The sequence below is a fragment of the Pelobates fuscus genome, chromosome 6 (assembly GCF_036172605.1).
Source record: "Pelobates fuscus isolate aPelFus1 chromosome 6, aPelFus1.pri, whole genome shotgun sequence".
Classification (NCBI taxonomy): Eukaryota; Metazoa; Chordata; class Amphibia; order Anura; family Pelobatidae; genus Pelobates; species Pelobates fuscus.
In genome coordinates, this window is record NC_086322.1 from 285,158,349 (window position 1) to 285,182,072 (window position 23,724).

The 23,724-nt window shown below is 37.9% G+C and overlaps 1 protein-coding gene across 1 annotated transcript in view; it reads right to left on the minus strand.

Annotated features, from left to right (window-relative positions):
* Positions 1 to 3,353: 3,353 nt before the first annotated feature.
* The window catches only part of ACE (angiotensin I converting enzyme), a 47,701-nt gene continuing 27,330 nt past the window's right edge, over positions 3,354 to 23,724 (minus strand). The window contains exons 8-25 of the mRNA XM_063459355.1: positions 23,239 to 23,462; positions 22,910 to 23,054; positions 22,486 to 22,584; positions 21,746 to 21,868; positions 20,446 to 20,657; positions 19,243 to 19,379; positions 17,582 to 17,740; positions 16,327 to 16,414; positions 12,699 to 12,842; positions 11,311 to 11,502; positions 10,493 to 10,590; positions 10,194 to 10,363; positions 8,595 to 8,818; positions 7,423 to 7,567; positions 6,665 to 6,763; positions 6,011 to 6,133; positions 4,476 to 4,657; positions 3,354 to 4,003 (exon numbers count right to left, since the gene is read on the minus strand). Of these exons, the coding sequence (XP_063315425.1) occupies positions 3,756 to 4,003; positions 4,476 to 4,657; positions 6,011 to 6,133; positions 6,665 to 6,763; positions 7,423 to 7,567; positions 8,595 to 8,818; positions 10,194 to 10,363; positions 10,493 to 10,590; positions 11,311 to 11,502; positions 12,699 to 12,842; positions 16,327 to 16,414; positions 17,582 to 17,740; positions 19,243 to 19,379; positions 20,446 to 20,657; positions 21,746 to 21,868; positions 22,486 to 22,584; positions 22,910 to 23,054; positions 23,239 to 23,462 (2,812 nt within the window). The 3' untranslated portion in view covers positions 3,354 to 3,755. The remainder of the gene's footprint in view (positions 4,004 to 4,475; positions 4,658 to 6,010; positions 6,134 to 6,664; positions 6,764 to 7,422; positions 7,568 to 8,594; positions 8,819 to 10,193; positions 10,364 to 10,492; positions 10,591 to 11,310; positions 11,503 to 12,698; positions 12,843 to 16,326; positions 16,415 to 17,581; positions 17,741 to 19,242; positions 19,380 to 20,445; positions 20,658 to 21,745; positions 21,869 to 22,485; positions 22,585 to 22,909; positions 23,055 to 23,238; positions 23,463 to 23,724) is intronic.

The window sequence follows — 23,724 nt, forward strand, 5'->3', positions numbered from 1 at the left end:
GTTGCTTCTTGTTGCGGTCACCGGCCCGCCGAGCCTCACGGTCGTGCCCGACTGGCACGACCGCTCCGACTACACGAGCTTACCTGCTCGTCGGCGAGCCGGGAACCGCGCACGTAGTTCTTCCGGGCATCACGCCCAGATCCAAGATGGCGCCGACCGCATGGTCGCATCTATTGCTAGCCCCGCCCCCGAGAATTATACCAACGTGTGCGTGACGTCACGACGTCAACGCACACGCACGTTTTGGGGTCAGAGGTCGCCCTCTGACCAATCATAGCCTAGAGAGGGGTATTTAAACCCCTAGCTTTCCCCATTACTTTGCCATGTCGTGGTTTCAGTTTCCTGGTTTCCTGAAAGTGCTATTCTCGTGTTTCTGATTTCCTGGTATCCTGATCCTTGGCGTTTCCCTGGTTATTCTGATCTCTGGTTTCCCTGACTTGGCTTGTTTAATCGGTATTGAGTATTTTCTGGCTTCCTTGACCTCGGCTTTCCCTTTGACCATTCTCTGTCTCTAGCGTATTAGTCCGGCCATTCTAAGGTCCGGTTTACGCTCTATCCTATTATTTTCCTTTTCTTACTTATGTATATGTTTACATAGTTTCTGCGTGCTGGACCACATTACTAGTCGTGACACTTCTGCACGCAATGTTGATGGTGAACAGATCAAAACACTGACAGAATCCATGGATGGCAGGCTTTTGAGTGTCCTTGCAAAGAAAGGTCACTGATTTGTTTTTGTTTTGTTTTTGAATGTCAGAAATGTATATTTGTGAATGTTGAGATGTTATATTGGTTTCACTGGTAAAAATAAATAATTGAAATGGGTATATATTTGTTTTTTGTTAAGTTGCCTAATAATTATGCACAGTAATAGTCACCTGCACACACAGATATCCCCCTAAAATAGCTAAAACTAAAAACAAACTAAAAACTACTTCCGAAAATATTCAGCTTTGATATTAATGAGTTTTTTGGGTTCATTGAGAACATGGTTGTTGTTCAATAATAAAATTAATCCTCAAAAATACAACTTGCCTAATAATTCTGCACTCCCTGTAGTGTCCCTTTAATCCCGGTCCCCACAGATATATTGAATATCTGATTGCAAGGCACCTGCCTTCTCACCCGAGCCTAGCCACGCTTTAAAGGCTTAGCTGGTTATACGCTTTAAGCACAGAGGACTCCCTCAAGATGGTGGGGGCGTCTTATCCTGGAGAGGAGTCGCACATGCAAACAGCATGGACCCCTCATAGCTCCATGGAGCGATTCCTACAACGTCTCGACGAGCACTTTAAGTGCTTCTGGGATGCTGTGGAGAACCGCCAAGCAATGCTGCCTCCCAAATCACGGGTGGATGTTCGGAGGGGTGAGAGCCGAAGAGCGCGCAAGACTCCCTTGGGCCTAGCTGTCACACAATTACTCGTACTCCCCACTACTGGCCCACCTGGGTCGACGGCCACTGAGGGCTTGACCCAGAGACATCGCCCATAGTGACGTAGGGCCCACCACCATGGACAGCTTCAGATCCTTGGCTACTCCCAATCCGGGAGGAACTTGGCCCATCCAGGATACCGGGTCCGTGGACCGGAGATGTCATCCTCTATCCCGGCCTGGGGCTGGAGAGTGAACTTACCTCGCTCTCAATGTGCCGCCACCTCTGAGCACTGCCCTGCTACACGAGCCCCAAGCTCCGACAGGGGCTGGGAACAGAGGATTATCCTACACAGGCGCTGCCATGGGGCCCAGCCTGACAGATTTATCTGCAACCTCCGAGCAGTACCCAGTCAGGGACTCGAGTGAAGCATCTCTGCATGGGGGATAGCCTGACAACATGAAGCCGAACACTCACGTCTCCAGTAGATGACCCGAATTTAACCGTGTGCCCACGATTTTGGAGTTGCCCTCCAGCAGTTCCTGAGCATGTTTCACAAACTTTATGTTTACCAGAGTTAACTCTTAATTTACAATTTTCTTGACACTAAGCAATAGCCGCAACTTACCTACCAACTTGCCCTTATATGACCTACTTTTCGTAAGGCATGGTGCTCATGTCAGCATAGTTCCAGGGGATACTTCTTACGCCAGATGCTCATATAGGCAAGCCTAATCTCTAGCAACAAGCATTGTGTTATTAATCACTAGCAATGTATATGCGTAGTTTAGCATGTTTACTTATACATTACCTAGCGTAGCATGTTTCACAGCTATACAGATCACATAGGTATGTTTACTTTATGGTAAAAAAAAAAAAATGTGCATGTCTTCTCTATAACCCCAATGTACTGCAAAATGCTACTCCTGAGGATTGCCGCTGGGTTACGTCACGCCTGTCTGTTATGCCTCTATGCACAGCAAAAATACAAAAGAAAAAAGAAAGAAAAAAACAAGATTGGGGAAAAAAAATACAAGAAAAAATATTGCTGTTATTGCTTCATTGGTTTTATATACTAACTTTAATTTGAATTGCCTCTAAGAAAGTTGCTTTTCAAGATGAGACACATAGTGCAAGATTTATCCTGGGACTGGCACCGTGGTAATTGTTAAGATACTGATCGATTTTAACCTAAAGGTATGTGTACATAAATATCATTGCTTTCATTAGTGCCATGTTTCACTACTACTGCATGTTCTTTTATCTATAGCGTTACCATTGCCCGTGGCAATTGTATTCATGTCAAGAGATTTCTCCAGTGCACAGCAACTTATGTTCGGCACTTTACTAACAGCATTGTTTGAGCCGGCTGCAGTTTACATTTAGTGTTTTGTTTTTTTTATATTTAGGTAGAATTGCACAATGCTGACTGGTATTAAACTAGGGATAGGGATATTGTGGACTCCAACATCCACCACAATGCTCTTACACCCATAATGCTGGCAAAGCATTATGGGAAGTGTAGTCCAAAACATCTGGAGTGCCAAACGTTGCCTATGCCTGGTCTAGAGGGTGAACATTGGGAGTATCTACTGATTATAATATTTTCATTGCTTCTTGAGCAGTTGTTTTAATGAGTCATTGCACTTTTTTTGGAGCACATTGTATCCTATTGACTATCCATTAATACTTTGAACTTAAACAAACAGAAAATAATAGAAAAATCATATTCTCATAGTCAATATAATCCAACCATTAGAGCAATGTTATTTTGTTTATATGAGAGGGTAAGAAAGAGGATATTTTTATTGCACATGGACCTATTGGCCTTCTTTGTAGTCTCATGCTCATTGCAATAAGTTGCCCATTCGTATTCCAGTGTTCATTGCAAAGTTATCACTATTACCACTATTGCTACCCTGTACATAAAGAGGCTATACACTGTATTGGAAACAAAAAAACACAATGAAATAAAGATGACTAAGTTATTAACCATTTTATTTTAGATCACAGTCTCTTTGCTCAACATTTAAATCAGTAAATCTGTAAATCAGTGTAAAAAGAAATCTGAAAAAGGTGAAAACAGACCATGTCACATACAACACAATTTATTGCTCCCATTGCTGGAGATCTCAAGAGACCGTAAAATAATTAATACTCTTATCCCACACCTCCCACCCACACCCTACCCCATCAGCACCTGTTTAATAGTTCATTTTTAAAATTGTGGGATTGAAGGCGCTAGCGGATTGATGTTTCATGGATTAAGTTCTTTGCATAGTCAACAAAAATGTATCCCTTGATGGAACTCATAAACTAGGTGTCCCCAAGTTTTCCAGTGCTAAAGGTGGTCCTCCTCTGTTTCATATTGAGATGTTCCTTGCTATTTCAGTTCCAATTCAGAAGAAGACTTCTTTGCCCTACGCTTGAGCTTTGAAAACTTAAATCCCAAGAAAATACAGACAAGGACTAAGATCAGTCCCAGTGCAAGGAGAACCCATTGCCCAGCAGTTGCTTGACTACTACTCAATTTCAATCCGAGAAAGTCAACTTTTTCAGATTTTGTTACTTCAGTCTGTGATGGTCCAGGTGCTGTTGTTGTTGTTTGAGATGATGGTTGCTGAGGAACAACTATAAAAGGAACATAATATTATTTTATGACACAATAGCAGATAAAGCAGGTACTTCAATATTTGCTATATTTTAAGAGAATGTATCAGTAGCATTGTAGGACAATGTTAAAGCCAAATGACTCATGTTTTCACCTATTAATTTAATTAACCTGTAAACACACAAGTGATTTCATATTGTCTGCTTAATTTCTTTAGAACACCATCTTTATAAAAAAGACTCTAGGATAAAGAGATAATTATGGGCTTGTGGGAAGTGAACTGAAACACGAAGGGGGTCATTCACTAAATTTAGAATTGCCGAGGACAAAAAAGGGACATGCAGATATTATAACAGCTCTAGTGTTTGGCCTAAAATGTGCAATCCACTTGTCAAATCTCCACAGTATCTAATTCAAGTGTCATCATACACCAGTTCTGTGATGGACACTGGGTATAGTCAAAATATAGTGATTTGAGGCACAATCACTCACTTGGGCTCCAGTTGTACTCAGGCCATCCAAGGGTTTCTCCATTTTTCGCATTCTCCTGCGCTAGCCACTTGGTCAATGGCTCGAAGTACTTGAGAAGGGCATCAGCTGACATGTTAGGGCTACCCGTAATTAATGTCATTGCGTCAGGCCAGGGTTTGCTGTTACCGATCTTCATGGCATCTCTGTAGGAAATAAAGCATTAGTGAGTGCAGATCTCTCATGTTACTAGCCCACAGCTTTATTTTCTCAGAACGTCTAGGATGGCCTGTTGATTATATGTTCCATCTCATGAAAATCAACGTCAATCAACGTCTATGGCTGTTAACTGGCTCCCATATCACAAGGCAAGGCATTCTAAATTGATCTCCATATGGGCAGTGGTGGCACGCACATCTATATCACTACTATTAACACTGGATCCAACCAGATCCTCCAACCATCCCTGTTACTTGTTCTAAATTCTACCAAATTCGAGATGGATTGTTTGGAAACAAGAATCTAATAAAAACAATTGCAAGCACATTTTTTACGATTTGGTTACATTTCATTAAATTATTAAATCCACCACAAAATCAAACATACATATCAATATGCCGATTGGTCCCTCGTGGCCTTTTGACCTCCCACCTCTTATGACCATATTGGTTGCCATCCATGACGCTCTCTTTTTCCTTTTGCAATGTAACCTGATGACGAATATCTTCCAGTTCTTCGTTTGGTATAATGTACTCTGGCTTGCCATCAATTATTTTATATTAATTTTATCCTATTTTGCCTGGTTATTTTGTTAGATTTTTTTTTTTTTTACTTACATTTCAATTTATTATCTTCTAAATGAATTGTATATTTACAATACCATCTTTTTTTAGTATGTTTGTATTTTGATGCGTATTTATTTTCTTGCTGACACATTGATATTACTGTATCGGAACCTTAAATTGTCAATCACGTAATGAACTTCTACATCTTTCTGAAATTCAGTAGATGCTTGGCTTCTCAAAGTCCAAGGTTTCCAGAATGCCCTACCTAGAACCCTGGAGGATCTTCGGTTAATTGTTAAAAGGTTTTATTTGTAAGAGTAAGATGCAAATGTACAAATTTTGCTAAAGGAAAGCACATTCACAGGAAAACACATTCTTAAGCACTGTGCCCAATAATTACGACACAATGCAGAAACAACACAAATAAATATATTAGACAGGACCCAGAACCTAAAAACATAACACAAACTGCTCCAACCTAACTTGATCCAGTGTGTTGATACCTATTTACTGGCCGTCACAGGAACAACAAAACATCTGTTTTTTGCTGGTAGATACTGTAGCGCACCTTACAGGGTAGCTATTGTTTCATTTAATTAACAGATGTAAGGGGAATAAAGACAGACAATTAAAATAGAGTCCCTGATCTGTACATACCTCAACGGCTGTAGACAAATGAATTAAATATTTTCCTTATTAATTATTATATGTATTTAAAAAAAAAAAAAGTTAAGTTGGTCAGTCCACCATTGTGTTTTTCATTATTACTCTTACCCGAGCAGTTTTCCTGCCGCTGTGGACTTGTAAATGTCGCATTTATGCAGAGGTCCATTTTGATTGGCCGCTTTGCAAAGTGCTTCATGGAACTGAAACTGAATTACAAAACTGATGAAGTACCTGGGTTGGGGACGAGAGACGGAAATTAATTGTTTTTTTTTCATCACAGACTTATGAACAACGCGTTTTAACCTTTTCATATATTTCCAATGGTAAGTGTATTTTAAGCACATATTTATGATACCTCTATCCTAAACTACAGTGGGTTAAATAATATATACCTTCCTGTGTTTTCAATAGTAAGAACATGGCTTTTTCATTAAGAGATAGTGACTCGGGTGTAAAACAGGTGTAAAAGCCATTGCCATGAATTTGTGGGTTTCATTAGGACATAAACGGGGTAATATATAAAACCAACGCATTTACAGCCATTTATGCTGCACATTAGAGCCGTACAGGCTAAATTTACTTCTTCTATTAACTTCAAAGGTTTTTAACAATTTGTCTCTAGACTACTAGGAGATAAGATACATAATTGCTTGGTCACTTTTTGTGTCCTGACTTCAGAATTGATTTTGCAATAACAGATCCTCATAAAATCTGGCCCAAAAGACATTATGAAACTTTTCTTCAATTCCGTTACTGTTTTACCTGATATAGGGAACACTTGATGGGATGTGAAACTTTGCTCCGGGATCAAAATCGTCTTCAGATCTTAAGACTGGAGGACACAAACCCTGGTACTTCAACCTGTAAAGGGAGGGCACGCATTTCATCACACGAAAACAGGAACATGAAAGATACATTTGCGTGGTAAGGTGCAACTCCTGTCCATATCACATGGCATTTTGAGGATGCAAGCAGACTGGGTTGAAAAGTCCGGTTGCAACCTGCGGCCCCCTTTTTTATGTTACGTGTCGCAAATAACAGAGAGCAATTAGGCCAGGCAAAAGAAATTGCAGCACAACATTATAGCAAATAGCCAAATGTTCCCCATGTGACATTGTGCTCTAGCTAAACACAGGTAGTTTTGGGCTATGGAACTTCGTAGAATGAGCAACTAATTAGAAACAACAGATCGGAGGGAAATTTAACTTTTATAGCTATAGAAACACAATATGTTTTTAAGCGAACTGCTAGTTTTGCATTTTTCCCCAAGGCATTTGACTCTCTTATTCCCTGGAAAAGTATAACTCTTCAGGAACAAAAATATCTGGAAAAAAATGTTTCTAGATAACTATATATTCTGATGATGATAATTCAGTCCATTTTGTTTTTACGCCATTGTTACAAAGTAATAACATAGATTATTTTGGGCTACTTCAGTACGTTAGTATGAATATTCATGGGGTATGGTGTGATGACTTGCATCTATTATTCATGTTTATGCTATTATGGGAATAGCTGACCTCAGGTTCCACCACTGCTGGTTATATTCCGAGTCTGGAGTTCTGCTGTCAAACACTTTCCACCTCCACTGGTCCATCAGGTAGCCAAAAGGCAAAAAGGCTATTTTATCCAATGCAATGCTCATAAGGTAGTTAATGTCACTTTCTAAAAAAACAAGACATGCATTAATGATATGCTGACAAATGATAAACATTAAAACATTCTATGTGTACCTTACGCTATCCAAATTGGTCAATAATAGATAGATACCTTTTTATATTATAGTGAATAGTGTTGCTAAAATGTGTAAACCCTGTTAACCCGAGCAGCAATTGTGCGCAATTTGGGATATGGAGGGGTGGATATGCACATTTCATTGGACTAGCCAAATTTTGTTTTCATGATGTATAGATCACATTTGGGGACAGTAGGGCCCAAGTAAAATAACAAAACATCTAATCTTGCTTTCTCAGATATTCAAGCAGTTATACAAAGTCATAACATTTAACGTAAGCATATATAACCTATGGAACTTCATAGAATGAGCAACCAAACACACAAAAAATAAAAAACTAATGACACAGGGTGTTATTTTTGAGTCTGCATTACCAAGTATTCTTTATTTGAACACCACAGTAATATCGCGTTTTCTTCTAACATTAGCAGTATTATTTCTCTTTTGGTTGAAATGTTTTTGTTAAAGTGGTAGTGTTAATGCATTGCCTGTATTGAGGCAAAAATAGGAAAACTGCAAGCAGGCAGAATAGTCAGGGATAGTCAAGATCCAAGGTAGTCATAAACCCACAATTGGGCACAATTGACCTGCTTGGAGACGTCAAATGGTGTTCGGGGTAGTAATTCCATGTCATCGGCTTTCTATTACAAAGTCGGACATTATGGGATCACGCAGCCTGTAGGCTGCACAGAATTACGCAGTTGTGAGGTGATAATAAGAATGAATGACAGGGAGCTACGATAGAGGCACCCATTTGCAGGACAGAGATGTGGAATTCTACATTGCATTTTATTCTTCACACTTAACAAAGGCATTTTGTTTAAATATGGGAAATAAGCAAACATGCCCATTCACAATTCTAGGATGTGACAACTCCTCTGTAAGACTGAACTGACTGAATGGTGCCCTAAAGTCTACAAAGTACGTAAGTCAGAATTAAGAAGCCCACGTTCTCACCTTCATTGTCCTGTACAGAGTCTAGAAGACCGATGCTGTGGAGATGCTGTGGCGTGGAGACTGATAGAGCTAGCACATCGCCAATAGCCTCATGGAATCCAGGGTTAGCCCCTTCTCGAAAAGACACAGGCAGATCTTTATACTGCAAGAAGTACTGGACATGTCCCATCTCATGATGAACTGTTATGAGGTCGTCCATGTTGACCACTGTGCACTGCTTAATCCTAAAAGTGAAGATACATTACTAAGCAATGGACATCCTAGAAAGGTTCTCTGGAAAACAAAATGATGTCATAACTGGTTTATTATTTTTTTATATAGTCACCAGAACAACTGTAGTTGTTCTTGTGTTTGGAACCTTATAATTAAAGTGTTACTCCAACCACTATGATCTGTTTTGAAGTGGTCCTTGTGGTATGAGTCTTGATGTACAGTGTTTCAGCTTGAACACTGCACATCCAGAGTTATTGGCAATTGTGTGCTGGGGGATAGTTCCACCCTCAGCACACATATCTTAAGCAGCACAGAACTCTGCTCTGGACTGCCTAATGTCAATTCTTTGCATATTTTACATCTGTCGGCAGCCCTCCCACTGCCCTATCCGATCCAATTTTTTTCTTCACTTCCCTTCCCCCTGCCTTCAAAGTGCACACATGCAATCTAAGCAGGTTAAGTGGTCCAATTAAAGGCTTCCTATGAGAAAACTTTAATTGGACCTCTGAGCGGATCTTGTGATGTCAGGGCACTTCACCGGGAGCTGGATTTAGGTGACTAAAACATTTTTATTTATTTTTTCAATTTCTTTTAGGATATTTTGGTATGATCTAAAGAATAATACTCAAAAGGATATTATTAAAACATTTTTTAAAAAGGTTGAAGAAACCCTTTAATAAAGACTAGATGTATCCAATGATCATATTTTTTTACATAAAGCAGCCTGATATATTATATATATTCAATAGAACTTTCAAATTACAACCAACCTAGCAACTTGCCTGATTGTCTCAGGCACTTCAATTATATAATCACAGTTGACCTAATTAAGTAATGAACGGACTGTGAAGATCTCATAATCCAATGAAGTTTTTTAATTATCAATGTTCTTTTTTTTTGTTAGAGAAGCCCTCTTCAAAGGCTTTGCATTCTGAGATCAATACATTATATCCTGTTCCCACAATCTGTTCCACGGTACCAGCATTACTATCACTATCTGAAGGGCCATAATCAACCAACCAACCCGAGAACTACTTCTCAAAAGTCCCACCCATTCTTCAGAGATGTTTGCGATATTTATATAACGATATGAATTTTAGTGCCTCTGGAATGTCACGAGAATTTGCAGTTCTCTCATTTGTTCTTAACAATGCCTGGGTCAGTTAAATACTTTTCTGCTATATTTTTCTACTCAAATTTTAAAGACTTGGATATTTATTGACTATTATCCTTCTGTAAACTTTTATCCTCTAATGTTAGCGACATTTTGAAATCTGTATATTTTTAAATGTGATGTATTTGTTTGGAAAAAGTGATGCAATTTGGAATTATTACATCTATTAGATGCTCTATTATTGGTTCTTCTTTGAATTGGAAGCAAGGTACCTAAAATCTTTTCGGTTGTAGAAATCCCAGGCAGATGCATGGCATACGACTTCCCGGTCTGCGGGTTTTGTAATCATCGATTTATCCCAGAATTCTTGTGGCATGGGGATCAAGCCAAGAGAAACAAAAAAATCATCGGATTCCTTAAACATCCTCTGTGCTGTCCAGTTCTAATGGCAAGAAGAAAGGCTCAAGCTCAAATGACATCATTAAAAAATAATTACAATTGTAAAATTCAGTGTGCTTATATATAGACTGTAAAAGAATATTTGCATTCTATAAGCCTTTTTTTATCTCACCTGTGCAATCATTGCAGGAGTGGCATCCACCTTCGCAGCATTTGGGAATGGGACAACAAGGTCGAAAATGTTGGACCAGGACTGTGCCCACATGTTACCTGAAAAATGCCTCATAATTATTAAAAATATATATATATATATATATATATATATATATATATATATATAAAAAGCATGAAGTATACCATACAATATTGTCATAAAGCATTAAAATGCACACTGAAATTAAAGGAACACTATAGCATGTATTCCTAACACTATAGTGTCCTAGTGCATATTTAGATTCAGGATCCCTATTCATCTGTAAAAAATAGGTTTTACCTAACTTTTTTTCAGCACCAAAACTCACTCAGTGCTGATGCTTGCTCCTTCTACCACAGCATTATTCTGAAGGCATTGCTGCCTCGATGAATGTCCAATCCAATTCTTCTCATAGAGGAGCATTGGGGTCGAAATGTGCATTTGTCCAATCAAATGCTTCTCATAGGAACATAGAATTGAATGCTTCTCCATGAGTTGAATTCAGTGATGTTCTGCATCCTCATGACCAAGTGACACTCATTGCAGAAGAAGCACCTCTAATGTCTAGAAGAGGTGTGTTTCTACAAAATTGCAAAGTTCTTAAACTGCAGGGAGGTTGCACCCAGATCACTTCAATGAGATGAAGTGGTAAGGATGAATTTGGGTAAAATGCAGCAATTTCTTCTTTTTTTATTTTGATCATTTGTATAAAATACAGCTGTCGTTCAGTTTAGCATTGTTTACACCAACCAATCCACCCATCCATCATTTTTTTTAGCTTTAGCTGTTGCTCTTACCCAAGAGGTGGGCAGGAATGGGCCCATTGAGGTTGATTTTCTCTGCTCCGTACTTCTTGTAGAGTGCTCTTCGGACGTATGCATGCAGATTGAGGTAGAGAGGCTGAAGCTGGTGATAGAGGTTTTCCAAGTCACTTTCAAGGGTCGGGGTCTCATACCAAGACCTCCAATATGCCCCATTGTCATTATAACCTAAGCAAGCACAAAAATATGTTAAAAGGACTAAATAGGAACAAAATAAAAAGGGTAAAAAAGGACAATAATAAATTATAACTGAAAGAAAATACTTTTCGAGCAAAAGTTGGAGAAGCTATGTGTTGATTTTAAACACTGGAAATAACTGAAGATATTTATGCAACAGAAACTGGGATTTCTAGAGAAAAATGGCACAATGAAATTAAAAGAAAATCTGAGATTGATAAAATGTTCGCATATCCAAGAAATAAGAACTTAGTTCTCGATTTGATATTTTTGGCTAAGCTTTCCAAATTACTTTTTCAACATATTAAAAAAAAACAAAAAACAAATCGTATATATAAAAAAAAATCGTTATATCAAAACATTTTTCAAAAAATTAAAATTTTCATAATATTAAATCACTCCAAAAATATTACATTATTTGGAAAACCTATCCAACAATATTAAATCGAGGCCTTGTTTCTTCAAGACATCTAATCTGCATGTACACAAAGACTTTCAATGTGCTTATCAAATATCTGATGTGCGAATATATAACTAATCTGACCACAATATCCACTTTTCCTTAATGACGCTTTGTCTGCCCTTAGACAAAAGTTACTCTTTATAGAAATAATTTTCTATAGATATCGTGTATGGTTGTAGGCGATCAGTTGCCATTTAGTTGCCACTTCAGAGCAAGTCAATATTTTTATCATATATACAAAATAATCATGTGAACTTCATCAGTAACGGTCAATTACGTATTCTCCTTTTTAGCAGTATCATCTAGAACAGGGGTGTCAAACGATTGCCCACCTAGACAATGTGGGGCTTAAACTATCATCATTTCTATTTATTTATTTCTTTCTCAATTTATTGCATGATATTGGATTAAAATGCCCATAATTTTCTGTCTATTTATTACATTAAAAAAATGGCGTTCTAGTCATCAACATCGGGGTCAGTACAACCCTAATCATGAAGAAATGCAGAATAATTATGTTTTTTTTTTGATTGTTAAATATTTCCATGCAAATATAAGAGAGTTTAAATCAATCCATTTTGAAAATCTGTTATTCCCGTGTAAACCACTAGAGAAGCAGGGATCATCAAGTCTCAATGCACATTTTCTAACTTGTGATATCTTCGGAGGAGGGACGGTGCCATAAACAAACAAAAAAAAAAATACATTAATATCCCAAACTCACCGTTAAGCTGAGCTGCCTTGTTGACTAGTTTGACGTATTCCTTGAAGTCAGAACGGATTTTCTTGCCTGAAGCATCTCTCCATCCCTTCCAGGCAAAGAGCAGTTCATCGTAGTCCCGTGAGGTGGCCATGATTTCTGTTAGATCTGTGGGGAAACACACACAACATCCGTTTTACATTGAGTCTTACCATCTTAGGAAGTAAAGCTAGAGTATATGGAGTTATTCAAAAAAGGGTTATTCACTAAGGCATCAATTCAATTATTTTTACATAAGCTTTTACAAATGATCGCAATCTGTTACAGCAATTTGTTACATTATTTATCTACAACAATTAATATAGCCTTTTATTGTGACTTTTGTAAATAAATGATTTCAAAGGTTTTTCTAATAGATTGTGATCATTCGAAAAGCGTATCCATTAAATAGAAGCATAAGAGTGAATAGTCAAGGATTTAAAGTGCTTCCAAAATTAATTTAAAATTTTAGACCAAAATAGATGAATTAGACAAAGTCACCAAGTCAGCCATGTTTTTTTTTTCTTTTTAAGGGAGATGGCAAGTCAGACATAGAAATTAGAATTTTATATAATAAAGCTGATACATGTGCCATTCAAAGGAATTGTATATGTTCAAACCTGCCTAAGGAGAGAAAAACAAAGAGAAAATGTAAGGAGAGACATGAAAGAGGCAAAGTGGGGCAGGGGATGGGGATTCTCACAACTGTAGTGAAAAGGGACTCAATAAACATCAGTAATTCTTATAATAAAGACTACTGAGCTAAGGCTTTAGGTCATCCAGTAGGAAGTCAGCTATGTTTTTGATTCAGTAATTGGTCCAAGGTTTTGAAATTCACTTTGAATTTGCAACAAATTCCTGACAAATCACACTTTAAAGGATAACTCTGCATTAATTTCTATAATTCATCAATGATCTAGATTCTGTGTTTTCTTAAAACGTAGAATGCTCATTTAAGGGAATTTCTGACTACGTGAATTCACACAATGACATTATCGTTGGCATCCACTTGCCATTCCTCGACTTAGCTACAAAAAGTCCCGTGAACTTTAATGGTGACCTCTGTAGATAAATAATTTAAAAGAACGTTCTAACAGAATGGAATCATTTCTGATTCAGATTCAAACTAATTAAAGTGAGGTCAAACTCTGGTAACTACAAATGTATGTTTGGGTACCTCAAGACCCCCTGAAAAAATGAAGTGAGAGAAGTGTCAGCTACATTCTCCTTTTTAATTAACATGTTCATAATTCCCACATTTTAAATTCATCCTCTTGGGTTTGGGATAAAGGAGCAATACGGACATGACCCCCAGGTGATACTAAGTTACTTTAGTTTAGTGAAGCATTTAGGACGAGCCAGACTAGAATCGCCATTTGATCCATTGGCATATAAAGCGGAATTTAGGTTGGACTATACCATATTAAGGTACTGGGTAACTCCCAAACCAATTCCCAAATAAAATGAGGATGAAGGGAACAAGAGGGGGGCTCTGGATAAGCCACATCCTTGGTTTATCACTCTCCACACAAGTTCACATGGTTTGGGATCAAGGAGGCAATGTGACATGGTTGATGTCAAGTTTGTTGGGTTCCTGCAGAATTCCATTTGTCTTACCTCTATTACCAATGTAGAATGTGATGGTAGTCACCATCACCAGAAGCTTAAGATGGACAATTCAATTAGGTCTCTGGGTGATTCTTGTGTTTAAGTCACAATGTGCCCATTGTGGGTAAATATGTGTAATGTGGTTGTTTGAGGTTTAATATTTTGTCCGCTCTCCTGTCCTGCTGATGCTTGCTACTAACTAGGTGGATTTATCTGTGGAACATGTATAGTGCCATCTGTTGGTAACAACAGCAATATGCACTAACTGAATAGCAAGTCTTCTTTATTTTTATATTCAGGTAGATTTGCATATTATGGGTAAATATGAGTAATGTGGATGTTTGGGGTTAAATGTTTTGTGTGCTCTCCTGTCCTGCTGATGCTTGCTACTAACTAGGTGGGTTTGGCTATTAACCTTGTAAAGCGCTATCTGTTGGTAACAACAGGTATAAACGCAAACTGAATAGCAAGTCTTCTTAATTTGCATATTCAGGTAGATTTGCATAATATGGTTTATGCAGACAGGAGAGATATTTTGTGTTACTTATTGTTTGCCTGAAAGGAAAGAGCTTCAGAGAGACCCCAGACCCCAGAGCTTCACAGAGACCCAGCTTCAGAGAGACCCCAGTTCGGTAACTGGGGCTGAAGAGCTCCATGGTCATATATCTACATATCACCTTTACTCTGCTAGGAAAGTTCATTAATTCCTATTTGACTACCTTGCTGTAAACAAAGTTTAATTAACAACTCCACCACACTAAATCAATTACCATCAATCTTATCTAAACCATTCATTCTGTTGAATGAAAGTCATAACTATGATAAAGTTCTGTATTCAGCAGAGTAAAAGAGATCTACATTTCAACCATTAGTGAAGAAAATGGCATTACTTTATGACAGATGTATTGCTCTATGAATAATTTAACCCTAAATTAGACTGCACTTATAATGAGACTGGGGAATTAAGGACAACCATAGTGTCCTTTTAAAAGTCACTGACAGCCAAATGCAGCTCATTTGTTTAGAGATTCACAGGGTTTTCTTGTGTCGATAGACTGGAAAAGAAGGCCGTGCTGTTAGGAATCTCCTAATACGTCATAGAAGAAACCCCATTATTTAATAAATCATACAGAGTTATTCATTAAACTTGGAATTTTCATTAACCGAGTCGAAAAACAGAGACAAAAATAGGCAAGTTGTGATATGGGCTGCGTTGGAGAATATTTTGACATCAGGTATTTTTCATCAGTTTTTCCAACCAAATTCATTTTCAAAAATGTTTAAATCAGTTAATAACGCTGTAAGTATTAATTGTGAAGTAAGGGAGACAGATAAAGAAAATTTTATAATTGTTTACAGTCTAGTTTTCAACTAGATTATTCCAGGAATTTGTGTATATATAATTCTATTTGTCATATATAATTGACAAATTATAGGGGCCCTCTGAGCAGGATAATTACTAGTTTACTGCAGTGGTTATGGTGCTATAAGGCAAATGGCCCAATCTCTTTAAACTGTTTTTGGCTGATTTGACTAAAAAAAACAGCTTTCTCTGGCTCTTTTAGTGTTCCTCTCTTTGGCAACAATAGTGTGTAAATCACACATTATCATGCTAAATTCTGTCCAACTTTGGATAGCAATTATAGACTGAGGGCAATAGGCTAATCCAGGGGTTCCCAAAAGGTAGATTCCCAGGTGTTGTAGAACTACAACTTCCATGATGCTTTGCCTGCCTTTACAATGACAAGACATCATGGAAGTTGGAGTTTTCAAACATCTGGGGATCTACCTTTAGGGCATCCCTGGTCTAACCACTGCAATGAGCTCTTTTTTTTTTTTGTTGCCGGGCTTAGCTCAGGAGCTTCTCCACTTCTAGTGGAGGTGAGGAGAAGAATACTGCGGACCCCAGGTAAGTTGGGGGCACCAGGGTACTCCTGGTGGTGCATAGCCGCTACAGCTAGTGTGAATTGTTCCATTAAATTAAATATTATTTGAGAACACTTACCTGGATCTAGTGGGAGGCACGTTGACTCAGTTTTGCACACTTTGGCCACACTGTATGTAGTCTCCATATTGGAAAGGATGTTGTTTAGCTGAAACAAAAGGCAGGTTTGTTTTTTGTATGATTTCCACATTTGAAATATTTGTCTCATCTAATTAATTTACAGAAAATATGTATACTGTGTACCTCTACATATAGGGTGAGTCAAACATCAGAAACCAGCCTAGTATATGTAAGATGCTTAACATTAGAGCGATCCCATTATGTTTACATAATCCACCAAAACTGATATCATGAATGCATTATCTTTAAACAATTTACAGTCTTATTGGAGTTTCAGAGATTTGTTACTTTTATCACTTTTCCTTGTGAAGCTGCAGCTATTAGCTCTCTATCAAAGAGGACAATTACAATATTAGGGAAAGTTAGGGGGACACTCCACTGACCAATTAAAAAAAAAAAAAAAGGTTTAGTAGACATACCCAAACGAAAAAATGCACGCATGTAATTCGATATTTTTTTTAAAAGGGGTATATCTAAACAGCTTGTAAAAGCTACAGTTGTCTTTGCAAGCCCTCCCCTTCTAACCCCACCCAGACTTTCTGTTACTGTCCAATCACAGGGTTCCTGATGCAGCTTATTGTCTACCTCTTGAGGTTAGCTCCACTGAGCTATGCAACTAGGAAGTAACGGGACCAGTGATTGGCAGCCAGTATGGTGTAACGAGGTTCATTTTTAAAAGTGGCAATTTTTAAACACACTGTTCACACATAAGGCACTTCAGCAAGCTGAAGAGCTTTAGAGGTCTGGAGTGTCCCTTCAACAAAAGCTTGTGAAAGTTCTGAAATGTATCTGAATAATGACTTTAACTGAACCTGACCTGAAAATGTGAAAAACACTTTTTTTTTTTATTGGTTAGCGTAAAAACCTTCAATTTCAAATAAGTTACTGTAATTCTTGCTGTTGATGTCACAAAAACAGTATTTTTTCCTAGCGAGTATGTTTAAATTTATTACAATTGAAAAAAGTACCGAACCTGCGTGAAAAATGTTCTCACAAAATACAGAACGTTATTTATGCTATCTTGATTAATGTAACACGTCTTTGGTTCCGATTTATAAAAGACAAATCGGGGGAATAATATTTCATGTCATATTTTGCCTTCATAAAACCATCACGTGAATGAATCATCATATCGGTCTCCATATTGTCTCCATCTATCCCTTCATATTGTACACATCCTCTTATCATTTGTTACCTCTTTCTGTTCAGTTTCCGTGAGCGCGGCTTTGTCAATTTCGCTGAGTTTCTTCAGTAAGCGCTGGGTTTCTGAATTTTGAAAATCACTGTAGTCATAATTTCTTGCCCTAAGACCATAATCGAGAGTATGGTTGGACATTTCCAGATTCTTATCAAGCTTTGGGGTAGAAGAAACAGAAATTCAGATTCTGTAAAAGATTGACTACCCCGCAGTACCCCCAGCAGTATAGAAACAGAAGCAACACGGGAGACTATAAAAAACAAACTTACTAAGTTTTGTTGATTCTTGCTTTATGTTTTAGCATGTTCTCCATCCAATTACTGTACTGTCAATTTCTTTTAATATTAAATGAAAAACAACTTCAAAAAAAGTTTTTAAACATGGCTGTACAGTTTTCGTACAGAGTACTTGCTGCACCATGAGCCACCTCTTATGAGATCATCACTCTTGATGATCTGTGCCCAATCAGATGCTTCTCACAGAGAAGCATTTAGGTCACAACACATTTGTGGTAATCGCAGTAATCTGCCAAAGCAAAGTCTCTCTATAAAAACATTAAGTACAGTGCTTCTCATGGGGAGGGGGTGCATACAGTGTCTGGGTTCAGCATACTTTGCATGTTGACACCAGAAAGAAACAGATTCAGTAATTTAATCAATTTCAGCCTGAAGTCGCTTGTTGCTGCCTGAATGACACTCACTACTAGGTGTCGAAACAGCAGAAGTTAAAGGAATACTATAGGGTCAGAAACACAAACATGTATTCCTAACCCTATGGTGCAAAACCCACCATTTAGGTGGCTTGCCCCTCCTTATCTCCCTTAAAAGCAATTAAAACTCACCTTATTTCCACCTCTGCACCGGTGCTGGCTCCAACCCCTTGGTGACATCATCAGAATTGCTGATTTTTAGCCAATCCAATGCATTGGATTGGCTAAAATCGGCAAGGGGGTGGGGCCAAACACCATTTTGGCCAATCAGCACCTCTTCACAGTGATGCATTGAATCAATGCATCTCTATGAGGAAAATTCAGCGTCCCCATGCAGAGCGTGGAAATGCTGAACAGCAGTGCTGCCTACTGTGCAGCACTGAGCCAGGAAGCACCTCCAGTGGCCATCAAGCTGTAGTTGTTCTGGTGACTATAGTGTCCCTTTAAGCAGTGCGTTTTGTCTGAAATGACCCTGCTTTAATCAACAAGTTGAAGCAATTTTGGTGCATAGACTGTGTCCCTTTAAGTGGCTTGACCTTCTCAGGCTTTACTTTTTTCACACAGCAGCTCAGGATAAACATTGGCATGCCCTTACTGGCCTACATGAGATGGATTGATCTTGTGAATAGTTTGATCGTATACATATCTTGGCATTTTATCTTCTGGGTTTTTACAGCTCACAGATCCATCTTGCGTTCCCATTGCCCCACAAAGTGAGTCATATACACTGTGTTAAGGGTAAAATGACTATAAAGTAATATTTGTTTAACAAACCCCACACTTTTCTCCATAACTGAACAAGATATGCAACATTCAGTCCCCCCCCCCCCCCCCAAATCAAAGATGCTAAAAGTAATTATGCACCAAGCCTTAAAGGAAGAGTACATATTGCATTTTTAGTATAAAATGATGTAACATTGTAGCAGCATTTATTGAAAGTTCCACTCACCATGACCTGCCTGTTATGCTCAGTAATATTGGTATTGTAGTCCCATGATGCCTCAGTGTAGGCATTCCATACAAGCTCTGCTGAATTGGTATATTCCGTTAGAAAATTGTCTGCCTCTTTTTCATTTGCTATTTTATCTGTAAAAAAAAAAAAAAAAAAAAAAGAACACCGGGTTTCCATTTAAATTCTGTCTTGTGCGATCCGTAACTATTGGCACTTATGAGAGGATGGAATAAATATTTGGGTTGCTAACGCTTCTTACTTCTTTTTACTGTTAATTATCATACTTTTCTTTTTTTTTTTATGCAATCTCTACTATTTATTTAACTGGATCATATTTTATATTTTAATATGTTGAAAAAAGAATTTTCAAACTTTTTCCAAAAATATTAAATCATTTGGAAAGCGTATCCAGCAGTATTAGATTCAGGCCTTGATTAACAAATTATCCATCAAACTTCAAATAATGTTGAACTAAACCAGTGCAATTAGGCTGCAATAAGTGTAATTATGCTACACTGTATAAACAAGTATTTAGTTTTTAGCACAATGATGTATATTTGCCCCAATAAAATGTAAAAAAATTTGAGAGCTACAATTTTTAAAACTGTGTTTTAAAAAAAATAAAAAAAAAATAGAGGGGATTTATTTTTAGGAGAAACACTTGGTTATTTTAGAACTTGCAATCATTCTTGAATGTGTGATTTATGATCTACTTACTTAAAATGACACAGAAACTTCACTGAATTGTAATAACCTCTAGATGAGTACAATATTCAGTCAATTACCTCCGTCTCTAATGACACAGAGAAAAATTAAGCTGTAGACCGTTATTTGTTAATTTGTGGTGGGTGTTCTGTTGATCAGCTTAGTTATGTACAAATGACTGGCTGGCATGACCTCAGTTGATGCCATGTCCCCTTGCATCCCACTTCAGCCATCCTCGGTGATAGGAGGCAAGATTATTAAATATGCCAATAAATACCATGATATTTGACCAGTTTCTGAGCCAAATTCACTTGCCCTACAGGCCACAAACTGTGCAAGCACATCGACAATTCATAAGGTAGGTGTGAGAGCGCAGGTGGAATCCATATGCTTATAATTTACATATTCCAGATGTCCGAAAATAGCTCTTTCTTCCTATATGCTAATGCAAATAACCAATCACAGCTTACAGAAAAATACTCCCTTGGGTCTTACCTATATCCCCAGGGTATCCATCAGGAACGGGTGGGCGCCACGCAAAATCTGGCCAGCCAAGAGTTTCGTTATTTTTGTTGTTCTGCTCCTGTAGCCACTTAGTGACAGGTGCAAAATATTCCAGCAGGGGTCCAACATCCATCTTGTTACCCCCTGTCATTTGCAATAGAACATCTTGCCACAGCTGGGAGGATCCCGCACGGAGAACATTACTAGGGGAAGCAAAAAAAAGTCACCATTAAGTATTAACCACAGGACGGAAACATAAAACATTTGCCATAGAATGTTGTATATTTTATACATAGGTACCTGACATGGCTTACAGAGACAGCGTTTAATGGCAAATGTTGTCTATCAAGCCTAAAATATTTGGAATTAACTATTGGAAGCTTTCAGACTTATCAGATCAGTTAAAGTAAATTGGATTCTGTTCAAATTCACTTGCATGCTTTCAAACTGATCTCATTCACTTTTGGCATAATTATACAATATAATATAATAACACAAAACTGTATATTGTAGAAATATGCTGTCCATCATTCCATGTAGCTAAGCACATTTTGTTTGGAAGAATGCAAAGGCTATCATTTTACATAACTATGTGCAAAAGATGACTCCCTTCCCCCTTAATGGCCCATGCCATGTGCAATATACATAAATCTATGATATGCATGATACAAACGTGCATAGCATGTCGTGATTTCAATGGAATTTGAATAAACCCCAGTCCTTAAGGGGTTAATGTATCCGGGGGCCGGGGGGAAGTAGCAAAGCGGTGAAGAATTATTAATTGAGAATAATGACATTTGGATTTGTCATTTATTCACTTGTTATTTTAGGATCATATCTGTAGAACGCAGGGCGTGTAGGAATAGTTGGAATTGAGAAACTTGGTCAGATGAGTATATAAAGGTCCTTCAAAAAGCCTTGTTGTGTAAAGCTAGGAATATGGGACGGCAGTTAGATGGAATATTAGGCTGAAGTAAGCATTTTTAGGACAGGAATGAAGATGTGTCTTTGAGATGGGACAAGACTAGGAGAAACTGATCGAGCAGGGTGAGAAGATATAGAAGAGAGGAAGTAGTTGAGGTAAGATTAAATGAAATGCAGAAACGTTCTGTTTGATGGACAGGAGGGGAATGGTGATATTTATTTCCTTATCAGATTAATTTTAACATTTTCATTTATGAAAGTACTTTTTTTTTTTTATAGACAAATGCCTGCAATTTGTTATTTGCCCTCTTTTCATTAAACAGAATTCCTCTTGGGCCTCTACCCGACCTCACCAGCCCCATCTTACCCGAGAAGCTGTCCAGCCTCCTGGGATCTGTAGATATCACATGTATGCAAAGGGCCTGTGTGGTTGGCTGCTGCACAGAGTGCCTTGTGAAATTGAAACTGGAGGACGAAACTCACAAAATACCTGAAATACACACCATATATGATTTTGATGCAGAATTGTGGTAAAGAAAGATATAGATTGATCATTGCATCATAGGCACAGATAATAAGTCGCTAATCGTAGATTGGTTGCTGACATGATTATTTACTAAATTGGGGATTTAAAGTGAATTCAAATGTAAAGCCTGCATAGGTGCACTAAAAGCATAGTATTATAATAGTTGGCAACATGGCAGATATCAAGAAAGTACAAAAAGATCCATAAAGAATGGAAAATATAAAAATGGAGGCTTTTGATTATATATAAATATCCACTTGAATCATTTTGGCTGTTTACTGCTGGATATAAAACCATAAAACCCTACTTGGCCTTTGATTGCAGCGAAAACATAGTTTAATGATGGTAATTAGCAGTATTAAATTGTAAATACGACTGTTGTTTTCAATAATTAATGATAAATATTACAGAGACATTAATGGAAAAAAAACACTCGTTTTGATGAACCTCGCCCAATAGCTCCGCATAATCATGTCTGTTAACTTTTTGTAGGAGAGAGTAGCAAACAGGATTTATTTGCAGTGTGTGTCCTTGAATTTCTTTTTTTTTTTTCCCCCCAAGTCTTTTGACGGAACAATTACCTGATGTAAGGTGTGTTTCCGGGGATATGAAACTTTGCTCCAGCATCGAACTGAGTGTCCGTTCGCTCTACTGGAGGACAGATTCCTTGGTATTTTGTTCTGAAACGCAGGAGAGTAACAATAACAAATTAACATTTATATAAGCCAAAGTATACCTGTTTTGGTTTTTTTCTGTACAATGTCAGAATAACGTAGAGATAAAATCGCTGATAGATTTCTCTAAATCAAGAAAGGCACTGTACCTACAATTTTGTATAGAAATTATACATATATAAAAGAGTAAGACACAGTCACAATGTAATCTACAATGCATATTACATACAATGCATGCCTACATCCCATGAGTGAGACGGAGATTAGGTCTACCAAGTCACAGAGGTATTTCCGTTCCCTTCTTCTGGTTCTGATGAGGCCAAATAATTACCTGAGGTTCCACCAGTCATAATTGTATCGACTTGGAGGAGTGCGCCCATTGAACACATTCCATCTCCACTGGTCAATCAGATATCCAAAAGGCAGGAAGGCAATCTTCTCCAAAGCCATCTTGAGCAAGTAATTGATATCACTCTCTAGAAGGCAAAGAAAACAATAGATCACACACACGCACCCTGATCTTGGATCTAAAAGCTTTTGGGACTGTCCGAGCTTCAGTCATGAATTTGCATAGTAATGGAACTCTACATCAGCAGCCAATAGGCCATATAGCGTAACAATGTAACAATCACACGTTTAGAGGTTTAGCAAGTAATTCACCTTCATCAGTTGTGACTTCATTTAAAAGGCCAATTTCTTTCAGATGACCTGGGGTAGACACAGACAGCGACAGAACATCCCCGATGGCCTCGTGGAATCCTGGGTTTGCCCCTCGACGGAATGTAACTGGTAGATCCTTGTACTGCAGATAATACTCTACGTGGCCCATCTCATGGTGTACAGTGAATAACTGTTCCATAGTAACTGTGGTGCACTGCTTTATCCTATGGGTAAGAACATGGCAACGTAAAGGAAACCTGTCCTCATTTTAACTATTACTAATAATACAATTTTACATATATTATATGATCTGTGTGTATTATTTGTAATGCATATAAGGAGACTGGGAGGAATAAACACAGAGAGGCTGGGGAAGAGGAAAAGGAGATATACAAAGAAGCTGGGGGGAAGAGACATACAAAAGTGACTTTGGGGAATAAAGAGACACACAAAGGGGCTGGAGGGAAATGTGTAAAAGAGACACAC